We start from the raw sequence: 27,961 nt of genomic DNA, 5'->3' as shown, positions 1-27,961 counted from the left end.
TCTTGGCAACCAAACAGCTTTTAATTTTTGCATTTGAGAAGTTACAGGTAGTGGATCATGTGTCAACGCTAGTGCAAATATGACGGTAGTTTTAGTCATAGCAGTCGAGAAAAATAAAGTGTTGCGAACTATTATAGTACATAGAACGATAAGCAACTAGAAACATTTAGGTACGGCCAAACCACCAGAACACACTACATCCGGCGTTGCATTTGGATGTTCCTAAGTTTATCTTCTGCAAATTTGGGGGAGAAAAGGATTATACCTGGAAACCATCAGCAAGCAGTGACTGATGATTTTCCCATTCTTCTTACGACCCTCGACTTAGTCGATGACACGATACATTCCACATCAGGATTCTTTTTGTCGTTCTTGTTTGTCTTGTGCAGTTTACAAAAAGATACAAATGACTACCTGGAAACCATCAAGCGGTTGCCGTTGACGGATCTGTTATTGCCTATCAGCCACACACTTAGCGGGTTGGGTAGATTTCACCTCAGTAGGTAGGGACGGACGCACGCCGTGGACTTCACAATTCTTCGTTAGACTACCGCAGATTGTCGACTGTTTCCGGTGACTGACGGGTGGGGTGAACGAACAGAGCGGGGGTCATTTAGCAGCACTCATGTTTTATTCCGGCAGTTTGCGCGGTTGTAGTGGCGGGAAGGAAGGGGGGGGCGTTGAGAATGTCCGTGTGAAGGATGCTGATGGGGAGAAGACTTTCCTCCCTCCGTCCCGACTTTTTCTTTTTCCCCCGAAGAAGCCGGCGACTCATAAGATACAAAGCGGAAACAGGCAGGGAAGTGTCCATCACCAAAGTGTGCAAAAAACACCAAAATAACTAACTACGGCGTGCCGCAACCAGCCGTGTACAAAAATGTGTCCCTACGCCTTTTGCAGGGTGGGGGAGGGGCAGCTGATTGAGAAAGTGCAATTGGTCCCTTTCTTTCATCATTGCTTGGAAACTGTACAGAAAGTGGAGGACATGGGCAGCGGCGCACATAAACACGTAACTACGGCGCTTCCTAGGTGGTCGGTGCGCGTGCCGGTCATGTACATAAGAGAGTTCTTGCAGTGATTGTAAAGGAGGACGGGGGGTTGGTGCATTTTGGGGAAGAGGAATGTAAAAAGGGGGTTTGGTCGAGAAAGAAAAAATAAAAAAAAAATGGGGGAAGGGTCCTTTGTTTATCAAGCGAGGCCCATCTCTTCTAGAACGCTGCGCGGTGACTCATCCTCCTGCAGAGAAACAGAAGACGGGGGTCAGCGAGCCGGGGGAGACAATGCGGCAACGTGAGCCACCCACAAACCCCAGGACACAGGTTATCAGCAGCACAGCCTTAGAGGTCTGCCCCCGGGACACATGGGCATCACATACATGTTACATCTCATCAGCCTGATCCCGGATGTACAGCACTCCGGCACAAGGAAAACTAATTGCCCCCCTGCATTAAAGTGAAGAATATGGAAAAGTGAGTGCAGCTCTGGAGTATAATACAGGATGTAACTCAGGATCAGTACAGGATAAGTAATGTATGTACACAGTGACCCCACCAGCAGAATATTGAGTGCAGCTCTGGGGTATAATACAGGATGTAACTCGGGATCAGTACAGGATAAGTAATGTATGTACACAGTGACTCCACCAGCAGAATAGTGAGTGCAGCTCTGGAGTATAATACTGGATGTAACTCAGGAGCAGTACAGGATAAGTAATGTATGTATACAGTGACTCCACCAGCAGAATAGTGAGTGCAGCTCTGGAGTATAATACAGGATGTAACTCAGGATCAGTACAGGATAAGTAATGTATGTACACAGTGACTCCACCAGCAGAATAGTGAGTGCAGCTCTGGGGTATAATACAGGATGTAACTCAGGATCAGTACAGGATAAGTAATGTATGTACACAGTGACTCCAGCAGCAGAATAGTGAGTGCAGCTCTGGAGTATAATACAGGATGTAACTCAGGATCAGTACAGGATAGGTAATGTATGTACACAGTGACCCCACCAGCAGAATATTGAGCGCAGTTCTGGAGTATAATACAGGATGTAACTCAGGATCAGTACAGGATAAGTAATGTATGTACACAGTGACTCCACCAGCAGAATAGTGAGTGCAGCTCTGGAGTATAATACAGGATGTAACTGAGGCGCAGTACAGGATAAGTAATGTATGTACACAGCGACTCCACCAGCAGAATAGAGAGTGCAGCTCTGGAGTATAATACAGGATGTAACTCAGGGTCAGTACAGGATAAGTAGTGTATGTACACAGTGACTCCGCCAGCAAAATAGAGAGTGCAGCTCTGGAGTATAATACAGGATGTAACTCAGGGTCAGTACAGGATAAGTAATGTATGTACACAGTGATTCCACCAGCAGAATAGTGAGTGCAGCTCTGGGGTATAATACAGGATGTAACTCAGGATCAGTAATATATGTACACAGTGACTCCACCAGCAGAATAGTGAGTGCAGCTCTGGAGTATGATACAGGATGTAACTCAGGATCAGTACAGGATAAGTAATGTATGTACACAGTGACTCCACCAGCAGAATAGTGAGTGCAGTTCTGGAGCATAATACAGGATGTAACTCAGGATCAGTACAGGATAAGTAATGTATGTACACAGTGACCCCACCAGCAGAATAGTGAGTGCAGCTCTGGAGTATAATACAGGATGTAACTCAGGGTCAGTACAGGATAAGTAATGTATGTACACAGTGATTCCACCAGCAGAATAGAGAGTGCAGCTCTGGAGTATAATACAGGATGTAACTCAGGGTCAGTACAGGATAAGTAATGTATGTACACAGTGATTCCACCAGCAGAATAGTGAGTGCAGCTCTGGAGTATAATACAGGATGTAACTCAGGGTCAGTACAGGATAAGTAATGTATGTACACAGTGACTCCACCAGCAGAATAGTGAGTGCAGCTCTGGAGTATAATACAAGATGTAACTCAGGATCAGTACAGGATAAGTAATGTATGTATACAGTGACTCCACCAGCAGAATAGTGAGTGCAGCTCTAGAGTATAATACAGGATGTAACTCAGGATCAGTACAGGATAAGTAATGTATGTGTACAGTGACTCCACCAGCAGAATAGAGAGTGCAGCTCTGGAGTATAATACAGGATGTAACTCAGGGTCAGTACAGGATAAGTAATGTATGTACACAGTGACTCCACCAGCAGAATAGCGAGTGCAGCTCTGGAGTATAAAACAGGATGTAACTCAGGAGCAGTACAGGATAAGTAATGTATGTACATAGTAACTACACCAGCAGAATAGTGAGTGCAGCTCTGGAGTATAATATAGGATGTAACTCAGGATCAGTAATGTATGTATACAGTGACAACACCAGCAGAATAGTGAGTGCAGCTCTGGAGTATAATACAGGATGGAACTCAGGAGCAGTAGAGGATAAGTAATGTATGCACACCGTGCCCCCACCAGCAGGATAGTGAGTGCAGCTCTGGAGCATAATACAGGATATGACTCAGGATCAGCACAAGGAAAATAGCTCCTGCAGCAGCCGCGGCGTACCCCATGAGCTCCTGCAGCAGCCACGGCGTGCTTAATGAGGCTCTGCAGAAGCTGAGGCGTGGCCCGCGAGTTCCTGCAGCAGCCGTGGCGTGCTCCGCGAGCTCCTGCAGCAGCCGCGGCGTGCTTAATGAGGCTCTGCAGCAGCCGAGGCGTGCCCCGCGAGCTCCTGCAGCAGCCGAGGCAAGCATATGCGGGGTGATTTGGGAGGTAGGGGAAGTGAGAGTGACACTGCCATTAAAAAGCGTGTATGATCACTGGGGGTCCGACCAGCATCTAGAATGACAGGGCTCAGGGTCTTTTAAGTTTCCTCTGACAGTCCAGCTCTTCATCACACCCCACTCCTGTCTCATCACCCTATAGCTACAGATCAGCATTTCGCTGCCGGTTTCTGCAGTCCTATCAGCCCCCTGGTTCCATCATTTATCACTGACGGCCCCTCCGCTTGGGCCATACATCATCATCATCACCGCTGCCTTCGTTTTCCCCCTTTCTTATGAATCTGCAGCGCCCCCCTCCCTATCCCCGATCATTAATGACCCGACTCCCATTCATCATCTCATTCAAGCTCTGAGAGGCGCGTGCACCCGATCCGGCGCTCGTCTCTACTACCGAGGCATTGCCCCCCCATCCCATTTAATCCCCCCACTCGCTCCTCCGCTGGTAATCTCCCCACCGCACGCTCTCTTTATCTCCCCTCCCTCCCACTCTATCTCCAGTGTGGAAATTTCTTGTGATGAAAGTGAGTGGGTGGGAGTCAGTGAGCTGTGACAGGACCAGAGATGGGTGATTCATCCACTGCAGAGAAAGGGAGGGAGCGCGAGCGAGGGAGACACAAAGGAAGAAAGAGACGCCGCCGAGACTGCCAGCCACAGACTTACCTCCTGTAGCATGTCCGACTGCTCGATGGCCTTCAGGACGCTCTTCTTGGACGTGTCCTGGATTTCACCCCCCATCAGGAACTCGTCGAGGATGAAATAAGCCTTCTCGAAGTTAAATATGATGTCCAGCTCACACACCTGTAGGGGGCGACACGCGGGCGGGGACAGTCAGTCTCTAAAGGGCATCTTCATAGCCAATCGTATTGTGTACACAGCCCTTACCCACAGCCTTACTCTGCCCCTCATCTATCTGCAGACAGACATACAAGAGGACAGCACAGTATGACGGCCATACAGCGCTACACGGGCTGGACCTAGCCGGGAACCATGTAGACATATAAGACTACACAGCAGCTGTGTACACAAAACGGCATAAAGTAGTTCTATTCTTGTACATAGGGGGCAGTATTATAGTAGTTATATTCTTGAACATAGGGGGCAGTATTATAGTAGTTATATTCTTGTACATAGGAGGCAGTATTATAGTAGTTATATTCTTGAACATAGGGGGCAGTATTATAGTAGTTATATTCTTGCACATAGGAGGCAGTATTATAGTAGTTATATTCTTGTACACAGGGGGCAGTATTATAGTAGTTATATTCTTGTACACAGGGGGCAGTATTATAGTAGTTATATTCTTGTACACAGGGGGCAGTATTATAGTAGTTATATTCTTGTACATAGGGGGGAGTATTATAGTAGTTATATTCTTGTACATAGGAGCAGTATTATAGTAGTTATATTCTTGTACATAGGGAGCAGTATTATAGTAGTTATATTCTTGTACATAGGGGGCAGTATTATAGTAGTTATATTCTTGTACATAGGGGCAGTATTATAGTAGTTATATTCTTGTACATAGGGGGCAGTATTATAGTAGTTATATTCTTGTACATAGGAGGCAGTATTATAGTAGTTATATTCTTGTACATAGGAGCAGTATTATAGTAGTTATATTCTTGTACATAGGGAGCAGTATTATAGTAGTTATATTCTTGTACATAGGGGGCAGTATTATAGTAGTTATATTCTTGTATATAGGAGGCAGTATTATAGTAGTTATATTCTTGTACATAGGAGGCAGTATTATAGTAGTTATATTCTTGTACATGGGGCAGTATTATAGTAGTTATATTCTTGTACATAGGGGCACTATTATAGTAGTTATATTCTTGTACATAGGAGGCAGTATTATAGTAGTTATATTCTTGTACATAGGGGGCAGTATTATAGTAGTTATATTCTTGTACATAGGGGCAGTATTATAGTAGTTATATTCTTGTACATAGGAGCAGTATTATAGTAGTTATATTCTTGTACATAGGAGCAGTATTATAGTAGTTATATTCTTGTACATAGGGGGCAGTATTATACTAGTTATATTCTTGTACATAGGGGGCAGTATTATAGTAGTTATATTCTTGTACATAGGAGGCAGTATTATAGTAGTTATATTCTTGTACATGGGGCAGTATTATAGTAGTTATATTCTTGTACATAGGGGCAGTATTATAGTAGTTATATTCTTGTACATAGGAGGCAGTATTATAGTAGTTATATTCTTGTACATAGGGGGCAGTATTATAGTAGTTATATTCTTGTACATAGGGGGCAGTATTATAGTAGTTATATTCTTGTACATAGGGGCAGTATTATAGTAGTTATATTCTTGTACATAGGAGCAGTATTATAGTCGTTATATTCTTGTACATAGGAGCAGTATTATAGTAGTTATATTCTTGTACATAGGGGGCAGTATTATAGTAGTTATATTCTTGTACATAGGGGGCAGTATTATAGTAGTTATATTCTTGTACATAGGGAGCAGTATTATAGTAGTTATAATCTTGTACATTGGTGGCAGTATTATAGTAGTTATATTCTTGTACATAGGAGCAGTATTATAGTAGTTATATTCTTGTACACAGGGGGCAGTATTATAGTAGTTATATTCTTGTACATAGGGGGCAGTATTATAGTAGTTATATTCTTGTACATAGGAGGCCGTATTATAGTAGTTATATTCTTGTACATAGGGGGCAGTATTATAGTAGTTATATTCTTGTACATAGGAGGCAGTATTATAGTAGTTATATTCTTGTACATAGGAGCAGCATTATAGTAGTTATATTCTTGTACATAGGGGGCAGTATTATAGTAGTTATATTCTTGTACATAGGGGGCAGTATTATAGTAGTTATATTCTTGTACATAGAGGGCAGTATTATAGTAGTTATATTCTTGTACATAGGGGCAGTATTATAGTATTTATATTCTTGTACATAGGAGGCAGTATTATAGTAGTTATATTCTTGTACATAGGAGGCAGTATTATAGTAGTTATATTCTTGTACATAGGAGGCAGTATTATAGTAGTTATATTCTTGTACATAGGGGGCAGTATTATAGTAGTTATATTCTTGTACATAGGAGGCAGTATTATAGTAGTTATATTCTTGTACATAGGGGGCAGTATTATAGTAGTTATATTCTTGTACATAGGGGGCAGTATTATAGTAGTTATATTCTTGTACATAGAGGGCAGTATTATAGTAGTTATATACTTGTACATAGGAGAAGTATTATAGTAGTTATATTCTTGTACATAGGGGGCAGTATTATAGTATTTCTATTCCTGTACATAAGAGGCAGTATTATAGGAGTTATATTCTTGTACATAGGGGCAGTATTATAGTAATAATATTCTTGTACATAGGGGGCAGTATTCTAGTAGTTATATTCTTGTACATAGGGGGCAGTATTCTAGTAGTTATATTCTTGTACATAGGGGGCAGCATTATAGTAGTTATATTCTTGTACATAGGGGGCAGTATTATAGTAGTTATATTCTTGTACATAGGGGGCAATATTATAGTAGTTATATTCTTGTACATAGGGGGCAGTATTATAGTAGTTATATTCTTGTACATAGGGGGCAGTATTATAGTAGTTATATTCTTGTACATAGGGGGCAGTATTATAGTAGTTATATTCGTGTACATAGGGGGCAGTATTATAGTAGTTATATTCTTGTACATAGGGGGCAGTATTATAGTAGTTATATTCTTGTACATAGGGGGCAGTATTATAGTATTTCTATTCCTGTACATAAGAGGCAGTATTATAGGAGTTATATTCTTGTACATAGGGGGCAGTATTCTAGTAATAATATTCTTGTACATAGGGGGCAGTATTCTAGTAATAATATTCTTGTACATAGGGGGCAGTATTCTAGTAGTTATATTCTTGTACATAGGGGGCAGTATTCTAGTAGTTATATTCTTGTACATAGGGGGCAGTATTATAGTAGTTATATTCTTGTACATAGGGGGCAGTATTATAGTAGTTATATTCTTGTACATAGGGGGCAGTATTATAGTAGTTATATTCTTGTACATAGGGCGCAGTATTATAGTAGTTATATTCTTGTACATAGGGGGCAGTATTACAGTAGTTATATTCTTGTACATAGGGGGCAGTATTGTAGTAGTTATGTTCTTGTACATAGGGGGCAGTATTATAGTAGTTATATTCGTGTACATAGGGGGCAGTATTATAGTAGTTATATTCTTGTACATAGGGGGCAGTATTATAGTAGTTATATTCGTGTACATAGGGGGCAGTATTATAGTAGTTATATTCTTGTACATAGGGGGCAGTATTATAGTAGTTATATTCTTGTACATAGGAGGCAGTATTATAGTAGTTATATTCTTGTACATAGGGGGCAGTATTATAGTAGTTATATTCTTGTACATAGGGGGCAGTATTATAGTAGTTATATTCTTGTACATAGGGGGCAGTATTATAGTAGTTATATTCGTGTACATAGGGGGCAGTATTATAGTAGTTATATTCTTGTACATAGGGGGCAGTATTATAGTAGTTATATTCTTGTACATAGGAGGCAGTATTATAGTAGTTATATTCTTGTACATAGGGGGCAGTATTATAGTAGTTATATTCTTGTACATAGGAGGCAGTATTCTAGTAATAATATTCTTGTACATAGGGGGCAGTATTCTAGTAATAATATTCTTGTACATAGGGGGCAGTATTCTAGTAGTTATATTCTTGTACATAGGGGGCAGCATTATAGTAGTTATATTCTTGTACATAGGGGGCAGTATTATAGTAGTTATATTCTTGTACATAGGGGGCAATATTATAGTAGTTATATTCTTGTACATAGGGGGCAGTATTATAGTAGTTATATTCTTGTACATAGGGGGCAGTATTATAGTAGTTATATTCTTGTACATAGGGGGCAGTATTATAGTAGTTATATTCGTGTACATAGGGGGCAGTATTATAGTAGTTATATTCTTGTACATAGGGGGCAGTATTATAGTAGTTATATTCGTGTACATAGGGGGCAGTATTATAGTAGTTATATTCTTGTACATAGGGGGCAGTATTATAGTAGTTATATTCTTGTACATAGGAGGCAGTATTATAGTAGTTATATTCTTGTACATAGGGGGCAGTATTATAGTAGTTATATTCTTGTACATAGGGGGCAGTATTATAGTAGTTATATTCTTGTACATAGGGGGCAGTATTATAGTAGTTATATTCTTGTGCATAGGAGGCAGTATTATAGTAGTTATATTCTTGTACATAAGGGGCAGTATTATAGTACTTATATTCTTGTACATAGGGGGCAGTATTAAAGTAGTTCTGTTCTTAACGTTTCTGACACAGTTAGTATATTTTCTCACAATTGGATAGCACTGCCCAATATACCTTTCTTTTGAAACCCTTTAAATTGAGAACAAAACGGTCTCTGTGTCAAACAGTATACTGCCCCCCAGTTGCTTCCAGGTCTCGGTCTTAATGTCTTTTTTGACATAAAGAATGAAAACCTGAGACTGAGAGTGATGAGCAGAGGGATAGATGTAGTGTGAAGATAGTGTAAGCCAGCGTATGTTGGGTACCCCTTCTGGTAGACCAGACCGGCCACACTGTACAGTGAAGTAGTGCAGACTGAAGCAGCGGGCTGAGTGACACGTGACAAACTGCTTACAGCCTCCTGGCTTGGAGGATTACACACGCTGCCTGTGATCGCTGGTAAACCTAATTAACACAGCATGGAGTAATACTCGTCAAGTGGGATGAGTTATTGAGGTAAATATGGGGGGGGGGAGGCAGCGGCGCCCCCTGTAGCTCCCTCCGGCTGAGCGTGTCTGGCAGATAAACTTACGCTGCCGAAATACTTGTCCAGCAGCTCCACGTATCGGTGGATGAGCTCCAGGGTCAGCAGCTCGTTATCCTGATCCTCCACCGCGCAGCAGAAATACAGACTGGCGTATCTGGAGAGGAGAGAGCAAAGTACACATCTGTCACCACCAATAGCCATGGTAAACTAGGGCATCTATCATGTGCCAACAGGGGGTGAGATCCAGTGGGCGTCGTACGCCTTCCTGAGACGTGATGGCATCCACATAAAGCCTGCAGACATGCAGCATTATCACACACAACCTGCATCTAGCCGCGGGCTAGATCTACCCGCCAAGCGAATGATGATGCCAGGAGAGTGGGCAGGATGCCAGGCACGATAGATGGGCGCTGAAGTTCATCGTTAAACACAATGCTGCAACATTTGGTGTGAGGGAGGGGTGTGATCCGTCGAACCAAGCACTTCCTTTAAGTACCCCTGCTGCATAGCGGTGCCCGATGCCGTGGAGGGTCCATCATGTGGTATACGTGTGCCCTAGACTAGGCGTATATAGCATACTTGTGGCAGCTACTCTAACCCCTTATTAACGTGGCCCTTTAAGTCTTGTTTATCGGCCGCTGTCGGACGGCTTGTGTTTTGCGGGATGAGTTGTATTTTTCACTGGTACCATGTAATGTACTGAAAACCTTGTGGAGATGGGGGGGGGGGGGGGGGGGGGAATGAAATTCCGCCATCTTTGGGGAGGGGGAGGGGTTGCATCTTGTTTTAATGACACACAGACTGCAGTAAAAACATCATAACTAACTTTATTTTCGGCCGCTACTAATTTTTAAAAAATAAAATCTTTAAAAAAACAATTATTTATCGCCGCCGTGTTCTGACGGCCGCGGCTCTTATCTTTCCGTTGACAGAGCTGCGCTCAGGATGGTTGCGGACGTCCCGTAGTTTCTATTGGTACCATGTCGGAGGGCGTACGACTGTTTGATCACTTTTTATTACATCTCTTCTTGGTGTTGTGCGTCTCTTCTCCCGGACGGCGTTCACCGCGCGGTATAACTATTACGTGACTGATAGGCGGGGCTTTTACTGCCGCGGCTTCTCCAAATACGTTTGTTTTATTGTAAAGATAAGAAGTGATTTTTTATTTTTTTTTTTACTTCTCACTTCTTATTTTCTAATAAAACTTTTTCAAACTAATTCTTACTTTCTTCTAGTCCTAATGGGGGCCTTGAGCTTGCGATGCTTTGATGGCTCCTGCAGTATAATGTAATACCATAGTATTACCTTATACCGCGATCTGACAGGCAGTCAATCACGCTACGCTACAGGCATGGTTTGATAGGTCCCAGGCTGCCATGGCAACTGATCGGCACCTCGCAATCTCATTGTGGGGGGGCTGTTCCGGACCCCGCAAAACCTATCAGGGGATCTAAATGCCGTTGTCAGTTCTGACAGCGGATATTTACAGGGGTGACAAATGCAACACTTTTGCGCACTTTCCCCTGGTAACACATCTGGTACCGCGGCATCCATAACAACCCATACTAGAGCACCGAACACACTTTTTAAGCTATAAACATACAAAAAGAAAGCCGCTTTTGATCATTTTGCCTCCCAAACGAATGCCATGAAAGTGATCAAAAAAAGCCAATTTCCCCAAAGTGCTACCACTAAAAAAAAATTACAGTTCTTCACGCTAAAAACACCCCTCACAGCGCTCCGTCCACGGAAAAATACAGAAGTTATGGCTTTTGAAAAGTGGACATAATACAAACTCAAAAAATAGTCCCATACTTAGTGACGCGTCCTATTTCGGACCCAAGGGGTTAAACTTTACTGCATCTAATCTACATGTCTACTACAACAACTGGATGTCTTCGCCTCCATTCACAGGCAGAGCTGAACTCGGAGCAGTGCATCGTGGGGGTGCTCAGGTGACACAACATACTGCGGCGCTGAGGGCTCGCTCACAATGGCGCTATGCGTTTCCGCTGTTCATCTCCGTCCTAGGGCAGAAGTGCCTCAGCGACTATAACGTGGTCCGCTCGGAGTCAGTTACGCCCTCCGCCATTGTCCTGGACATAACAGCGCTGCATGCAGCAGCACTACTTGGTCCCAGATGTTAACCCCTTAGTGCACGGCCTATTTTGGCCATAAGGATGCAATGATTTTTGGGGGATTTTCATCTACACTTTCCAAAAGTCAGAGCTGTTTCTGTTCTATGTCCAGAGTTCTGCGGGGTTTGTTTTTTGCGCGACGAGCTGTAATTCTTACTTGTACTATTTTGGGGTACATACGGCCTTTATGATCACTTATTGCCTTTTTCGTAAGAAAAAACAAACAAAACAAGCACTTCGCCTCCATTTTTAAGGGGGGGGGGGGGGTATGATGTTTGCCGTGCAGGATTAATCCTGGGTTCAATGTATTGTACGGGTCGTTACAGATAAGAGGACACCAAGTATGCAGGATCTTTTTTATACAAATTAGAGAAAGTGCGCAAAAAAGGTCTTTGTAATTTTCTTTACACTATATTTTTTTTTTACATTATGGGACTTGAACCATAGCAGCTATGATCATTATAATAATACACTGCAGGACTTCAGTACCGCAACGCCTTAACGCTTACGACTGTGATTATAGGCAATAGCAAGCGGGCACATTAGTATCTGGCATCCTGTTGCCACGGCAACCCATCAGCCCTCCGCAATTACATTGCAGAGGGCTGATGACGTCACAGATGGAGCGCTCTGCCTTTGTGAACCCTTTACATGCCGCAATCTATGTATATCGGGCATGTATAGGGATAACACAGCAGTGATCAATGTTCTCATCGATCTCCCATGTTGCAGCTGCAGGACGGAGTCGGCTCGCTTGTGATCCCGCACCATCCACATGATGTAAGTTTAAGTCCTGGTGTGTTAGGTACCCCCCTGCCAGGACACAGACTTCCGTCATATAGCGTTAAGGGTTAACAGAAATCTACGACGGAGACACTGCACGCAGCCGGCAGCGCAGATGTAGATCAACTCTGAGGGGCGCCTTCGTAAATTGGGTGATTTACACGGATTCGGCATTCACTCGCGCAGCCAGTTTATACTGGCAGATGTATCAGTCGCACGCAAATCATTCAGTCGCTCTCATTCACTGTATTGGTGAATGAGAACGACTGAACGATCAGTATTTAAACCGAATGAACCAACGATGATTTTCACGCATGAAATGAATGACGAACAAAATGTTAATGAATTCTTCGCTGGTCGTGTTTATCGTTCCGTGTAAACGCACTTTTACTTTAAGGGGTGTTCCGGCTTTCAACCCATGACTGGAGTTATGGAAACTGCTAGATGGGTGGGGGTCCGACCGCTGGGACCACTGGGTCCCTGTAAGGTAAGTTCATGTGCAGCCGAAACTGTGCGGCTTTTCTGCACTGCAAAATCTGCACTCAAACTGTTCAAAACCTCAACAATTAGTGCGAATTCTGATGCGGAACCGAGTCAAAAACTGCGGCAAAAGATCTGCAGATCCGCACCAAAATACACAACGTGTGAACCTACCCTACAGGAAAATGATGCTTTAGGAAAACATGGCTGCCGTAGGACCACCACCAGAACGGAGGTGGCCAACCGTGGGGCTGCGCTATGCCGCAGAAGTCAATGGGAGTTACGCAAACAGCGGAGTGAGCTACGCCATTTCCATAACTCGCGGTTGAGGACGCAGTTCCATAAACAGCATAGCGAAGCCCCCCCCCCAGCGCCTCCCATCCCCCGACTTCCTGGAAAGTGTGACGTATCACCCTATATCCGTATATTGTAGCCGCAGGGATATATCAGGACTGGGGGCTCAGACACAGGGGGCGCTCTCACCTTTTATACACCACCTTGAGGTCCTTCCACTCCAGGAAGCTGCACATCTTGGGCTTGCGGCTGAGCACGGTCTGCATGAGGTCCCGCACCAGCTTCTTCTTGTCCCTCTCGGAGGTGGCCACGTACCACTTCTGGAGCCGCAGCTTCCCCTGCCGGCTGAACAGCAGCATGAATCGCATCTGAGGGGAGAGAAGCACAGGAGTCACTGATGGAGGAGCAGCAGCCCCTAGTGGACAGCCACGGTTACTGCAGCCACGGCTTCATTCTCACAGTTTCCCTTTAAACTATTTCCTAAAGCGCTTTATTGTCCACCCAAGAGTAAACGCTATTGTTCCCTGTTATCAGCCATGTAGCACGAACGATAATTCGCTTATTGCTCATTTCATGCAAGTGTGAGAATCATCGTTAATCCAGTCGTTCTCATTCACCGTCGCAGCGAGCGACTTACCTGCCTGTATAAATAAGCCGCACGGGGGTAATCGTTTGTGTAAAAGCACATTAATGCTGCGACGCTGCCATATGTACAGTCGCTATGAAATGGCTGACAACAGAGGACAACAGAGTGCAATCAGTAAAACTCAGACAAAGAGATGTAGTGTCCCTTTAGGAAGTAGGTTGAAGATGGCGGAGCGACGCCCGGTCATTGGACAATGTAATTGTGTGAATTCACAGCGGCCACATCCTTTACACGTGTGTAGCGGTGGTAAAAGCAGGAAGGGGGCTGGGGAATAACACATATATATATATATATATATATATATATATATATATATATATATATATATATATGAGGAATTGTCTCCCCTAACCAGGAATGTCACTGCAATCCCAAATATCCCCCTTCACTGCTTCCATGTGGCAGTCCACACTGCCGATTTTCATTCTGTTCAAATAAAACCCTTGTTCTGCCATCACATGACTAACCAAGGCACACGGAAAAGGCCCCCGGCTGCGGTGATAACGTAATTGGCCATTTGTAGCCCCCGGCTTGTATTCCATCAGCCATGAATGCTCAGTGCAGAGTTATAGTTGTATGACTTGGGGCCCGTTTACACGAACGATCAGCGCTCAAACCAGAAATTAGAGTGATAATCGCTCAGTGTAAGTGCAAAGGCAAGAATGAATCCCTCGTCTGTCGTCATCGGTGGCTTCCAGTCAGCATACAAACCGGGGCTTGATGGCGGCTCGTCGCTCCGTGTAAACGCTCCCCATAGAAGGTGAAGCGCTGAGAACCCCGCGACCCAGCGGTGAAGCCCTCCAGTGTAAACGCTCTGCGTGAGCGCCAGCGACCTGAGCGGTGTCATCAGCCGACCGTGAACGAGGGCCAATAGTCTTGCAGGAAGGGGTTAATATCCCCCCGGTGTCCCGGGCCGCAGGGATATCCTGGCCAGCGCTATCGGAGGGGCGTCAGATTATCGCCTTCCTGACAATCCTCCTACTAGACGACCAACCGGAAGATTATCGCTCAAAATGTGTTCAAACGGACCAAACTGATGGACGTTCGGGCCGTGTCAGTCCAGGCGTTTACTAGCGGGTCGCAACTCGTCAGCATAAAGACCGGCGCTGGATGGCGGCTCGCCGTTCGTGTAAACGCTGGCAATGTAAACACTCCGCACGGGCACCGATGACCTCGGTGACATCAGCCCACCACATGCCGTCGCCCCCCGACTGTCGCCCGTGTATAACAGGCAGGATAAGATCTTGGGGCGTTGGAAGCGTTTTGGGCCTGAAGGGGACCCCCCCCCCCCCCCCGGTGATGTATTGCGCCCTTACCCTGTGACGGACCCCCTGCACTGCAGCCACTACTTACAGTAAGGTCCCCTTGATCCGGAATCTGATAATCCAGAGCCCACAACTCCCAGCACACCCAGCTCTGCTACATCTGAATACTGCGCCTCCTATGAACCGGCAGGGATCTAACAGCCTGGTGCAGCACCACCCCTCACTACACATCAGAGGCCTAATGACAAACTCTGCTCTGCTACATCCAAGTACCGCACACCCCTGTGACTGCCACTCATCTGTTTCCATGGCGATATACTTCTCACAGCAGAGGGTTTGTTACATATGTATCGGGGACTCCAGGCTGATACGTTGTAACAAGTGGGCAGGAGATCACAGGACTGTAACAAACCCCCAGCTGTGAGGGGTCTACAGTGGGCTTCAGCCAATGAATCCAAGCACGAAGCTTCCCGTTCACTGACAGCAAGCGGAAACTGTAGAAATGAAACTCTCCATGGCTACAAATATATAACTAGTAGTGAAGGGGGCGCTCTATACTATAAGGGCCTCTGGCTCCATCATATATTGGGGGCGCTCTACACTATAGGGGCCTCACGCTCCATCATATAGGGGGCGCTCTACACTATAGGGGCCTCGCGCTCCATCATATAGGGGCCTCGCGCTCCATCATATAGGGGCCTCGCGCTCCATCATATAGGGGCCTCGCGCTCCATCATATAGGGGCCTCGCGCTCCATCATATAGGGGCCTCGCGCTCCATCATATAGGGGCCTCGCGCTCCATCATATAGGGGGCGCTCTACACTATAGGTGCCTCACGCTCCGTCATATATATGGGGGCGCTCTACACTATAGGGGCCTCACACTCCATCATATGGTGGGGGTGCTCTACACTATAGGGGCCTCACGCTCCATCATATAGGGGGCGCTCTACACTATAGGGGCCTAATGCTCCGTCATATATGGGGGGGGGGCGCTCTACACTATAGGGGCCTCACGCTCCGTCATATATGGGGGGAGGCGCTCTACACTATAGGGGCCTCACACACCATCATATAGGGGGCGCTCTACACTATAGGGGCCTCATGCTCCATCATATATGGTAGGAGACGCTCTACACTATAGGGGCCTAATGCTCCGTCATATATGGGGGAGGCGATTTACACTATAGGGGCCTCACACTCCGTTATATATGGTAGGAGACGCTTTACACTATAGGGGCCTCACACACCATCATATATGAGGGGGTAGGCGCTCTACACTATAGGGGCCCAACGTGCCCTCTATATATGAAGGGAGGCTCTCTCCATTCTAGTGGGCTCCGCGATCCATTACGGGGGCGATCTCCATTCTAGGGGGCTCTGCACTCCGTCACAGGGGGGTGGGGTAGGCACTATATTATAGGGACTTCGCGGGGATGGGGGGGGGTGGAGAGCTCTACACTATAGGGGCCTCTCGCTCCCTCATATATGAGGAGGGGGCACACTACACTATAGGGGCCTTACGCTCCGTCATATATGAGGGGAGGTGCTTTACACTATAGGGGCCTTACGCGCCATCATATATGGGGGGGGGGGGGAGACGCTTTACACTATAGGGGCCTTATGCTCTGTCATATATGGGTGGGGCAGGCGCTCTACACTATAGGGGCCTCTCGCTCCATCATATATCGGGAGAGGCGCTTTACACTATATGGGCCTTACGCTCAGTCATATATGGGGGCCGGGGTGAGGCGCTCTACACTATAGGGGCCTAACACTTCATCATATATTGGGGGGTGCTTTATACTAAAGGGGCCTCACGCTCTGTCATATATGTGGAGGATTCACGGCACTCTACACTATAGAGGCCTCACGTGCCGTCCTATATGGGAGGGGGGAGCTCTACACTACAGGGGCCTCACGCTCCATCATATAGGGGGGCGCTCTACACAATAGGGGCCTCATGCTCTGTTATATATGGGGGGAAGGTGTTCTACACTATAGGGGCCTCACATTTCGTCATATTTGGGGAGGGGGAGGCACTCTACTCTATAGGGGCCTCACGCTCAGTTATATATGGGGGGAGGGCGCTCCACACTATAGGGGCCTCATGCTCCGTCATATGGAGGGCGCTCTACACTATAGGGGCCTCACGCTCCGTCATATATGGGGGGAGGCGATCTACACTATAGGGGCCTCACGATCCGTCATATATTGGGGGGGGGTGTGCTCTACACTATAGGGGCCTAATGCTCCATCATATATGGGGGGCGCTCTACACTATAGGGGCCTCACGCTCCGTCATATATGGGTGAGGCACTCTACACTATAGGGGCCTTACACTCCGTCATATATGGGGGGGAGGCGCTTTACACTATAGGGGCCTTACGCTCTGTCATATATGGGGGGGAGGCGCTTTACACTATAGGGGCCTTACGCTCTGTCATATATGGGGGGGAGGCGCTTTACACTATAGGGGCCTCAAGCGCCGTCATATATGGAGGAGGGGGGGGGGAGGCGCTTTACACTATAGGGGCCTCACGCGCTGTCATATATGGGGGAGGTGCTCTACACTACAGGGGCCTTACACGTTATCATATATGGGAGGGGGGGGGGGATGCTCTACACTACTGGGGCCTAACGCGCCGTCATATATGGGGGGAGGCGCTCTACACTATGGGGGCCTCACACGTCGTCAAATATGGGGGGTGGGGAGGTGCTCTACACTATAGGGGCCTCACGCGCCGTCATATATGGGGGGGGGAGGCGCTCTACACTATGGGGGCCTCACACGTCGTCAAATATGGGGGGAGGTGCTCTACACTATAGGGGCCTCACGCGCCGTCATATATGGGGGGGGCGCTCTACACTATGGGGGTCTCACACATCGTCATATATGGGGGGTGGGGAGGTGCTCTACACTATAGGGGCCTCATACGCCGTCATATATGGGGGGGAGGCGCTCTACACTACAGGGGCCTCACGCGTCGTCGTATATGGGGGGCGGGGCAGGTGCTCTACACTATAGGGGCCTCATGCGTCGTCATATATGGGGGGCAGGGCAGGTGCTCTACACTATAGGGGCCTCGCGCCGTCATATATGGGGGGGGGGAGGAGCTCTACACTATAAGGTGCCTCATGCACCGTCATATATGGGGGGGCGCTCTACACTATAGGTGCCTCACACGCCATCATATATGGGGGGGAGGCGCTTTACACTATTGGGGCCTTACGCTCCGTCATATATGGGGGGGGAGGTGCTCTACAGTACAGAGGCCTTGCGCGCCGTCATATATGGGGGGGGGGGGGGTGCTCTACACTACAGGGGCCTTACACGTTATCATATATGGGAGGGGGGGGGGGGGAGATGCTCTACACTACAGGGGCCTCACGCGCCGTCATATATGGGGGGGCCGGGAGGCGCTCTACACTATGGGGGCCTCACACGTCGTCATATATGGGGGGGGGGAGCTCTGCACTATAGGGGCCTCACGCGCCGTCATATATGGGGGGGGCGCTCTACACTATGGGGGCCTCACGCGCCGTCATATATGGGGGGGGGGCGCTCTACACTATGGGGGCCTCACACATCGTCATATATGGGGGGTGGGGAGGTGCTTACACTATAGGGGCCTCATGTGCCGTCATATATGGGGGGGAGGCGCTCTACACTATAGGGGCCTCACGCGTCGTCGTATATGGGGGGCGGGGCAGGTGCTCTACACTATAGGGGTCTCGCGCCGTCATATATGGGGGGGGGGAGCAGCTCTACACTATAGGGGCCTCACGCGCCGTCATATATGGGGGGGGGGGAGGCGCTTTACACTATAGGGGCCTCACGCGCCGTCATATATGGGGGGGCCGGTAGGCGCTCTACACTATAGGGGCCTCACGCGCCGTCATATATGGGGGGGAATGCTCTACACTATAGTGGTCTCACGCGTCGTCATATATGGGGGGCGGGGCAGGAGCTCTACACTATAGGGGACTCATGCGCCGTCATATATGGGGGGGGAGGCGCTCTACACCATAGGGGCCTCACGCGTCGTCGTATATGGGGGGCGGGGCAGGTGCTCTACACTATAGGGGTCTCGCGCCGTCATATATGGGGGGGGGGAGCAGCTCTACACTATAGGGGCCTCACGCGCCGTCATATATGGGGGGGGGGGGGAGGCGCTTTACACTATAGGGGCCTCACGCGCCGTCATATATGTTGGGGGGGGGGGAGGCGCTTTACACTATAGGGGCCTCACGCGCCGTCATATATGGGGGGGCCGGGAGGCGCTCTACACTATAGGGGCCTCACGCGCCGTCATATATGGGGGGGAATGCTCTACACTATAGGGGCCTCACGCGTCGTCATATATGGGGGGCGGGGCAGGAGCTCTACACTATAGGGGACTCATGCGCCGTCATATATGCGGGGGAGGAGCTCTACAGTATAGGGGCCTCACGCGCCGTTATATATGCGGGGGAGGAGCTCTACAGTATAGGGGCCTCACGCGCCGTTATATATGCGGGGGAGGAGCTCTACACTATAGGGGCCTCACGTGCCATCATATATGGGGGGTAGGCGATCTACACTATAGGGGCCTCACGATCCGTCATATATTGGGGGGGGGGGGGCGCTCTACACTATAGGGGCCTCACGCTCCGTCATATCGTCATATATGGGTGAGGCACTCTACACTATAGGGGCCTAACGCGTCGTCATACATGGAGGGGGGGGGGGGGGGCTCCGCGTTCCGTCACGGGGAAAGGGGCTCTCTCCGTTCTAGGGGGCTCCATTATGGGGGAGGGGGCGCCGCGCTCCATGACGGGGGCGCTTTCTATTCTAGAGGGCTCCGCGCTCCGTTACAGGGGGGTGGGGTAGGCGCTCTATATTATAGGGACTTCACGCTCCGTCATATAGCGGGGGGGACTACACTACAGAGCCTCACACTCCGTCATGGATGGGGTGGAGGGTGGGAAGCGCTCTACACTATAGGGGCCTCTCGCTCCGTCATATATTCGGGGTAGGCGCTTTACACTATAGGGGCCTCTCGCTCCGTCATATATTCGGGGTAGGCGCTTTACACTATAGGGGCCTCTCGCTCCGTCATATATTCGGGGTAGGTGCTCTACACTATAGGGGCCTCACACGTCGTCATATATGGGGGGGGGGAGCTCTGCACTATAGGGGCCTCACGCGCCGTCATATATGGGGGGGGCGCTCTACACTATGGGGGCCTCACGCGCCGTCATATATGGGGGGATGCGCTCTACACTATGGGGGCCTCACACGTCGTCATATATGGGGGGGGGGAGCTCTGCACTATAGGGGCCTCACGCGCCGTCATATATGGGGGGGGCGCTCTACACTATGGGGGCCTCACGCGCCGTCATATATGGGGGGGAGGCGCTTTACACTATTGGGGCCTTATGCTCCGTCATATATGGGGGGGGAGGTGCTCTACAGTACAGAGGCCTTGCGCGCCGTCATATATGGGGGGGGGGGGGTGCTCTACACTACAGGGGCCTTACACGTTATCATATATGGGAGGGGGGGGGGGGGAGATGCTCTACACTACAGGGGCCTCACGCGCCGTCATATATGGGGGGGGAGGCGCTCTACACTATGGGGGCCTCACACGTCGTCATATATGGGGGGGGGGAGCTCTGCACTATAGGGGCCTCACGCGCCGTCATATATGGGGGGGGCGCTCTACACTATGGGGGCCTCACGCGCCGTCATATATGGGGGGATGCGCTCTACACTATGGGGGCCTCACACATCGTCATATATGGGGGGTGGGGAGGTGCTTACACTATAGGGGCCTCACGCGTCGTCATATATGGGTGGGGAGGCGCTATACACTATAGGGGCCTCATGTGCCGTCATATATGGGGGGGAGGCGCTCTACACTATAGGGGCCTCACGCGTCGTCGTATATGGGGGGCGGGGCAGGTGCTCTACACTATAGGGGTCTCGCGCCGTCATATATGGGGGGGGGAGCAGCTCTACACTATAGGGGCCTCACGCGCCGTCATATATGGGGGGGGAGGCGCTTTACACTATAGGGGCCTCACGCGCCGTCATATATGGGGGGGCCGGTAGGCGCTCTACACTATAGGGGCCTCACGCGCCGTCATATATGGGGGGGAATGCTCTACACTATAGTGGTCTCACGCGTCGTCATATATGGGGGGCGGGGCAGGAGCTCTACACTATAGGGGACTCATGCGCCGTCATATATGGGGGGGAGGCGCTCTACACCATAGGGGCCTCACGCGTCGTCGTATATGGGGGGCGGGGCAGGTGCTCTACACTATAGGGGTCTCGCGCCGTCATATATGGGGGGGGGGGGGAGCAGCTCTACACTATAGGGGCCTCACGCGCCGTCATATATGGGGGGGGAGGCGCTTTACACTATAGGGGCCTCACGCGCCGTCATATATGTTGGGGGGGGGGAGGCGCTTTACACTATAGGGGCCTCACGCGCCGTCATATATGGGGGGGCCGGGAGGCGCTCTACACTATAGGGGCCTCACGCGCCGTCATATATGGGGGGGAATGCTCTACACTATAGGGGCCTCACGCGTCGTCATATATGGGGGGCGGGGCAGGAGCTCTACACTATAGGGGACTCATGCGCCGTCATATATGCGGGGGAGGAGCTCTACAGTATAGGGGCCTCACGCGCCGTTATATATGCGGGGGAGGAGCTCTACAGTATAGGGGCCTCACGCGCCGTTATATATGCGGGGGAGGAGCTCTACACTATAGGGGCCTCACGTGCCATCATATATGGGGGGTAGGCGATCTACACTATAGGGGCCTCACGATCCGTCATATATTGGGGGGGGGGGGCGCTCTACACTATAGGGGCCTCACGCTCCGTCATATCGTCATATATGGGTGAGGCACTCTACACTATAGGGGCCTAACGCGTCGTCATACATGGAGGGGGGGGGGGGCTCCGCGTTCCGTCACGGGGAAAGGGGCTCTCTCCGTTCTAGGGGGCTCCATTATGGGGGAGGGGGCGCCGCGCTCCATGACGGGGGCGCTTTCTATTCTAGAGGGCTCCGCGCTCCGTTACAGGGGGGTGGGGTAGGCGCTCTATATTATAGGGACTTCACGCTCCATCATATAGCGGGGGGGGCTACACTACAGAGCCTCACACTCCGTCATGGATGGGGTGGAGGGTGGGAAGCGCTCTACACTATAGGGGCCTCTCGCTCCGTCATATATTCGGGGTAGGCGCTTTACACTATAGGGGCCTCTCGCTCCGTCATATATTCGGGGTAGGCGCTTTACACTATAGGGGCCTCTCGCTCCGTCATATATTCGGGGTAGGTGCTCTACACTATAGGGGCCTCTCGTTCCGTCATATATTCGGGGTAGGCGCTTTACACTATAGGGGCCTTACGCGATATGGGGGGTGGGGAGGTGCTCTACACTACAGAGGCCTCACGCGCTGTCATATATGGGGGGGGGGTGCTCTACACTACAGGGGCCTCACGCGTCGTCATATATGGGTGGGGAGGCGCTATACACTATAGGGGCCTCATGCGCAGTCATATATGGGGGGAGGCTCTCTACACTATAGGGGCCTCACGTGCCGTCATATATGGAGGGGGGGGAGGCGCTCTACACTATAGTGGCCTTACACGCTATCATATATGGGGGAGATGCTCTACATTACTGGGGCCTGACGCGCTGTCATATTTGAGGGGGGTGCTCTACACTATAGGGGCCTCACGCGTCGTCATATATGGGGGGTGGGGACGTGCTCTACACTATAGGGGTCTCGCGCGCCGTCATATATGGGGGAGGGGGAGGCGCTGGCGCTCTACACTATAGGTGCCTCATGCGCCGTCATATATGGGGGGGGCGCTACACTATAGGGGCCTCACGTGCCATCATATATGGGGGAGGCGCTTTACACTATAGGGGCCTCACGTGCCGTCATATATGGGGGGAGGCGCTTTACACTATAGGGGCCTCACGTGCCGTCATATATGGGGGGAGGCGCTTTACACTATAGGGGCCTCACGTGCCGTCATATATGGGGGGAGGCGCTTTACACTATAGGGGCCTCACGTGCCATCATATATGGGGGAGGCGCTTTACACTATAGGGGCCTCACGTGTCGTCATATATGGGGGGAGGCGCTTTACACTATAGGGGCCTCACGTGCCGTCATATATGGGGGGAGGCGCTTTACACTATAGGGGCCTCACGCGCCGTCCTATATGGGGGGTGGGGAGGTGCTCTACAGTACAGAGGCCTCACGCGTCGTCATATATGGGGGGCAGGGCAGGTGCTCTACACTATAGGGGTCTCGCGCCGTCATATATGGGGGGGGGGGTGCTCTACACTACAGGGGTCTTACACGCTATCATATATGGGGGTGGGGAGGTGCTCTACACTATAGGGGCCTCACGCGTCGTCATATATGGGTGGGGAGGCGCTATACACTATAGGGGCCTCATGCGCAGTCATATATGGGGGGAGGCTCTCTACACTATAGGGGCCTCACGTGCCGTCATATATGGAGGGGGGGGAGGCGCTCTACACTATAGTGGCCTTACACGCTATCATATATGGGGGAGATGCTCTACATTACTGGGGCCTGACGCGCTGTCATATTTGAGGGGGGTGCTCTACACTATAGGGGCCTCACGCGTCGTCATATATGGGGGGTGGGGACGTGCTCTACACTATAGGGGTCTCGCGCGCCGTCATATATGGGGGAGGGGGAGGCGCTGGCGCTCTACACTATAGGTGCCTCATGCGCCGTCATATATGGGGGGGGGGCGCTCTACACTATAGGGGCCTCACACGCCGTCATATATGGCGGGAGGCGCGCTACACTATAGGGGCCTCACGTGCCATCATATATGGGGGAGGCGCTTTACACTATAGGGGCCTCACGTGCCGTCATATATGGGGGGAGGCGCTTTACACTATAGGGGCCTCACGTGCCGTCATATATGGGGGGAGGCGCTTTACACTATAGGGGCCTCACGTGCCATCATATATGGGGGAGGCGCTTTACACTATAGGGGCCTCACGTGCCGTCATATATGGGGGGAGGCGCTTTACACTATAGGGGCCTCACGCGCCGTCCTATATGGGGGGTGGGGAGGTGCTCTACAGTACAGAGGCCTCACGCGTCGTCATATATGGGGGGCAGGGCAGGTGCTCTACACTATAGGGGTCTCGCGCCGTCATATATGGGGGGGGGGAACTCTACACTATAAGGGGCCTCACGCACCGTCATATATGGGGGGTGAGGAGGCGCTCTACACTATAGGGGCCTCACGTGCCGTCATATATGGGGGAGGGGGAGGCGCTGGCACTCTGCACAATAGGGACCTCATGTCCCGTCATATAAGGGGGGGAAGCGCTCTCCATTCTAGGGGGCTCCGCGCTCCGTTACCGGAGAGCTCGCCATTCTAGGGGGCTCCGCGCTCCGTTACCGGGGGCGCTCGCCATTCTAGGGGGCTCCGCGCTCCGTTACCGGGGGCGCTCGCCATTCTAGGGGGCTCCGCGCTCCGTTACCGGGGGCGCTCGCCATTCTAGGGGGCTCCGCGCTCCGTTACCGGGGGCGCTCGCCATTCTAGGGGGCTCCGCGCTCCGTTACCGGGGGCGCTCGCCATTCTAGGGGGCTCCGCGCTCCGTTACCGGGGGCGCTCGCCATTCTAGGGGGCTCTGCGCTCCGTTACCGGGGGCGCTCGCCATTCTAGGGGGCCCGTGCTCCGTTACCGGGGGCGCTCGCCATTCTAGGGGGCCCCGTGCTCCGTTACCGGGGGCGCTCGCCATTCTAGGGGGCCCCGTGCTCCGTTACCGGGGGCACCGCGCTCCGTTACCGGGGGCGCTCGCCATTCTAGGGGGCTCCGCTCTCCGTTACCGGGGGCGCTCGCCATTCTAGGGGGCTCCGCTCTCCGTTACCGGGGGCGCTCGCCATTCTAGCGGGTTCCGCGCTCCGTTACCGGGGGCGCTCGCCATTCTAGGGGGCTCCGCTCTCCGTTACCGGGGGCGCTCGCCATTCTAGGGGGCTCCGCTCTCCGTTACCGGGGGCGCTCCCCATTCTAGGGGGCTCCGCGCTCCGTTATCGGGGGAGCTCTCCATTACAGGGGGCTCCGCGCTCCGTTACCGGGGGCGCTCACCATTCTAGGGGGCTCCGTCCTCCGTTACCGGGGGCGCTCTCCATTCTAGGGGGCTCCGCGCTCCGTTACCGGGGGCGCTCGCCATTCTAGGGGGCTCCGCGCTCCGTTACCGGGGGCGCTCGCCATTCTAGGGGGCTCCGCGCTCCGTTACCGGGGGCGCTCGCCATTCTAGGGGGCTCTGCGCTCCGTTACCGGGGGCGCTCGCCATTCTAGGGGGCCCCGTGCTCCGTTACCGGGGGCGCTCGCCATTCTAGGGGGCCCCGTGCTCCGTTACCGGGGGCGCTCGCCATTCTAGGGGGCCCCGTGCTCCGTTACCGGGGGCGCTCGCCATTCTAGGGGGCCCCGTGCTCCGTTACCGGGGGCACCGCGCTCCGTTACCGGGGGCGCTCGCCATTCTAGGGGGCTCCGCTCTCCGTTACCGGGGGCGCTCGCCATTCTAGCGGGTTCCGCGCTCCGTTACCGGGGGCGCTCGCCATTCTAGCGGGTTCCGCGCTCCGTTACCGGGGGCGCTCCCCATTCTAGGGGGCTCCGCGCTCCGTTATCGGGGGAGCTCTCCATTACAGGGGGCTCCGCGCTCCGTTACCGGGGGCGCTCTCCATTCTAGCGGGTTCCGCGCTCCGTTACCGGGGGCGCTCGCCATTCTAGGGGGCTCCGCGCTCCGTTATCGGGGGAGCTCTCCATTACAGGGGGCTCCGCGCTCCGTTACCGGGGGCGCTCTCCATTCTAGGGGGCTCGCGCTCCGTTACCGGGGGCGCTCGCCATTCTAGGGGGCTCCGTCCTCCGTTACAGGGGGCGCTCTCCATTCTAGGGGGCTCCGCGCTCCGTTACCGGGGGGTTCGCCATTCTAGGGGGCTCCGCGCTCCGTTACGGTGTCGACATTATTAATTGCACGTCCCACCCTGGCTCGGCTCTTCTGTTGGTCGCCCGATAACCGTCCATATGGCACCGCTCGGCGGTTTCCACGCTGCGGTCGGTACCATGTGACCAGACCACTTGTGATAACATGAGCCTACATTGCAGGTTATTATATCCGGGTCTCCTCAGGACGCCACCTGTCACCTCCTCACACACCACTGCTTTATGGTGGCGCGGCTCCCAGCCCTTCCCCTCACTCTCACCATCTTGCTGCCTGCTCTGCGGACCGCCTCTCCCCGCGCTTCGGCCTCTTTTCAGGCCTCGGTCCCCGGCCTGTCGTGGTTCCGTGTCCGTACCCGGTGCCTCCTCCCCCCGGCCTCACCCCGGAGGGAGGAGGAACGGGAAGGACGAATGCGCATGCGCGGCTTCAGGATTTTACTCTACGCATGCGTCCAGTGAGTTACGGAAGCTCACGAGGCACAATCTCCTCTGCCCGAGCGGCATCCATGCTTATGGGCGGGGCTATGTTGTTTCAGTTTCTATAGAAACAGATGGGACGAATCACCTGAGAGCATGTGGGCGGAGCTTATTAGTCACTATCCCCTTGTCTGTGCCCGGGCTGCATACATCTATATTCCACAATACTTCTGCTCAATTCACAACCTGATTGGTTGTTTGGGTTGGCTGATTCACAATGATTGGTTGCTTGAGTTGGCTGATTCACAGTGATTGGTTGTTTGGGTTGGCTGATTCACAGTGATTGGTTGTTTGGGTTGAATTGAGCAGAAGTGTTGTATAATATGCGCCTGGTCTCAGCGAAGTGAGCCGCCATTTTCTCGGTGGGAGAAGTTGTAGTTCTAATTTTCTTTGTGTCTGAGCTGGTTTACAGGGCAGTGTGCCAATTAGCATGAAATATGCCTGTCAAATAGTGCCCTAATAAGAGAGCACTACCACACACCCCAATAGACAATGCAGTCATAGAGGTGTTCCAATAGAGTTGTGCTGCAGTGTAAAGCATTGGGGACAGAACTTCTGATTGGACAGCAGATGGATCTCAGACTCACGCTGCATTATACATAGAGGGTCTGGGTGTCCGCAATTTGCATTATACTCAGGGGGTCTGGGGGTCCCCAATCTGCATTATACGTAGGGGCTGGGTGTCCCTAATCTGCATTATACGTGGGGGCTGGGTGTCCCCAATCTGCATTATACCACTGAGCATAGCTGTACCGTAAGGCTACCCACACATGGGCGAGCGAGATAAAGTGATTCTTTTAACGAATAGCGAATGCTGTAAAAACAAAACCCCAAAACAATGCTGGAATTCCTGGGGAATATTTCCAGCCCCCCAAAATATGTAATCTAAATTCTACAACCCATTATATGGACCCCGGAGTGCGGCCGTTAAAATAAATAACTTGTCCTTAAAAAACCCAGCCCTCCTACAGCAGAACATGGGCCATGAAGGGGTTAAAGGGATTGTCCCACTCCAAACTCCCCCCCCCCCCCCCTCTGCAGGGTACAGCATGGAGTTACAGACCCCCAAGGCATCTAGGGGGATGGGCTTCAGGACTACTTTTAGGTGTGTCATACAATCCTTGACTCTTCCCCATCAGCGTCTATCGGAATGGCGAAGGGACCCCGGGAGGACTGCCCCCCTAACCCCGGGAGGACTGCCCCCCTAACCCCGGGAGGACTGACCACCCTAACCCCGGGAGGACTGCCCCCCTAACCCCGGGAGGACTGCCCCCC

The 27,961-nt window shown here is 51.1% G+C and overlaps 1 protein-coding gene across 1 annotated transcript; it reads right to left on the bottom strand.

The window, feature by feature from the left end:
• Positions 1–26,631, bottom strand: AP1S1 (adaptor related protein complex 1 subunit sigma 1). The gene is made up of 5 exons (XM_066593767.1): positions 26,473–26,631; positions 13,478–13,656; positions 9,639–9,747; positions 4,433–4,570; positions 1–1,236 (listed from the first exon to the last, which is right to left on the bottom strand). Exons 1-5 carry the CDS (start codon positions 26,473–26,475, stop codon positions 1,189–1,191), a joined length of 477 nt encoding a protein of 158 aa, XP_066449864.1. The 5' UTR covers positions 26,476–26,631; the 3' UTR covers positions 1–1,188.
• Between the last annotated feature and the right edge of the window lie 1,330 nt (positions 26,632–27,961).

This window comes from Eleutherodactylus coqui, chromosome 2 (assembly GCF_035609145.1).
Source record: "Eleutherodactylus coqui strain aEleCoq1 chromosome 2, aEleCoq1.hap1, whole genome shotgun sequence".
Lineage (NCBI taxonomy): Eukaryota > Metazoa > Chordata > Amphibia > Anura > Eleutherodactylidae > Eleutherodactylus > Eleutherodactylus coqui.
Note: the sequence above shows the minus strand (reverse complement) of the source record. Positions and strands in the feature narration are given on the sequence as shown.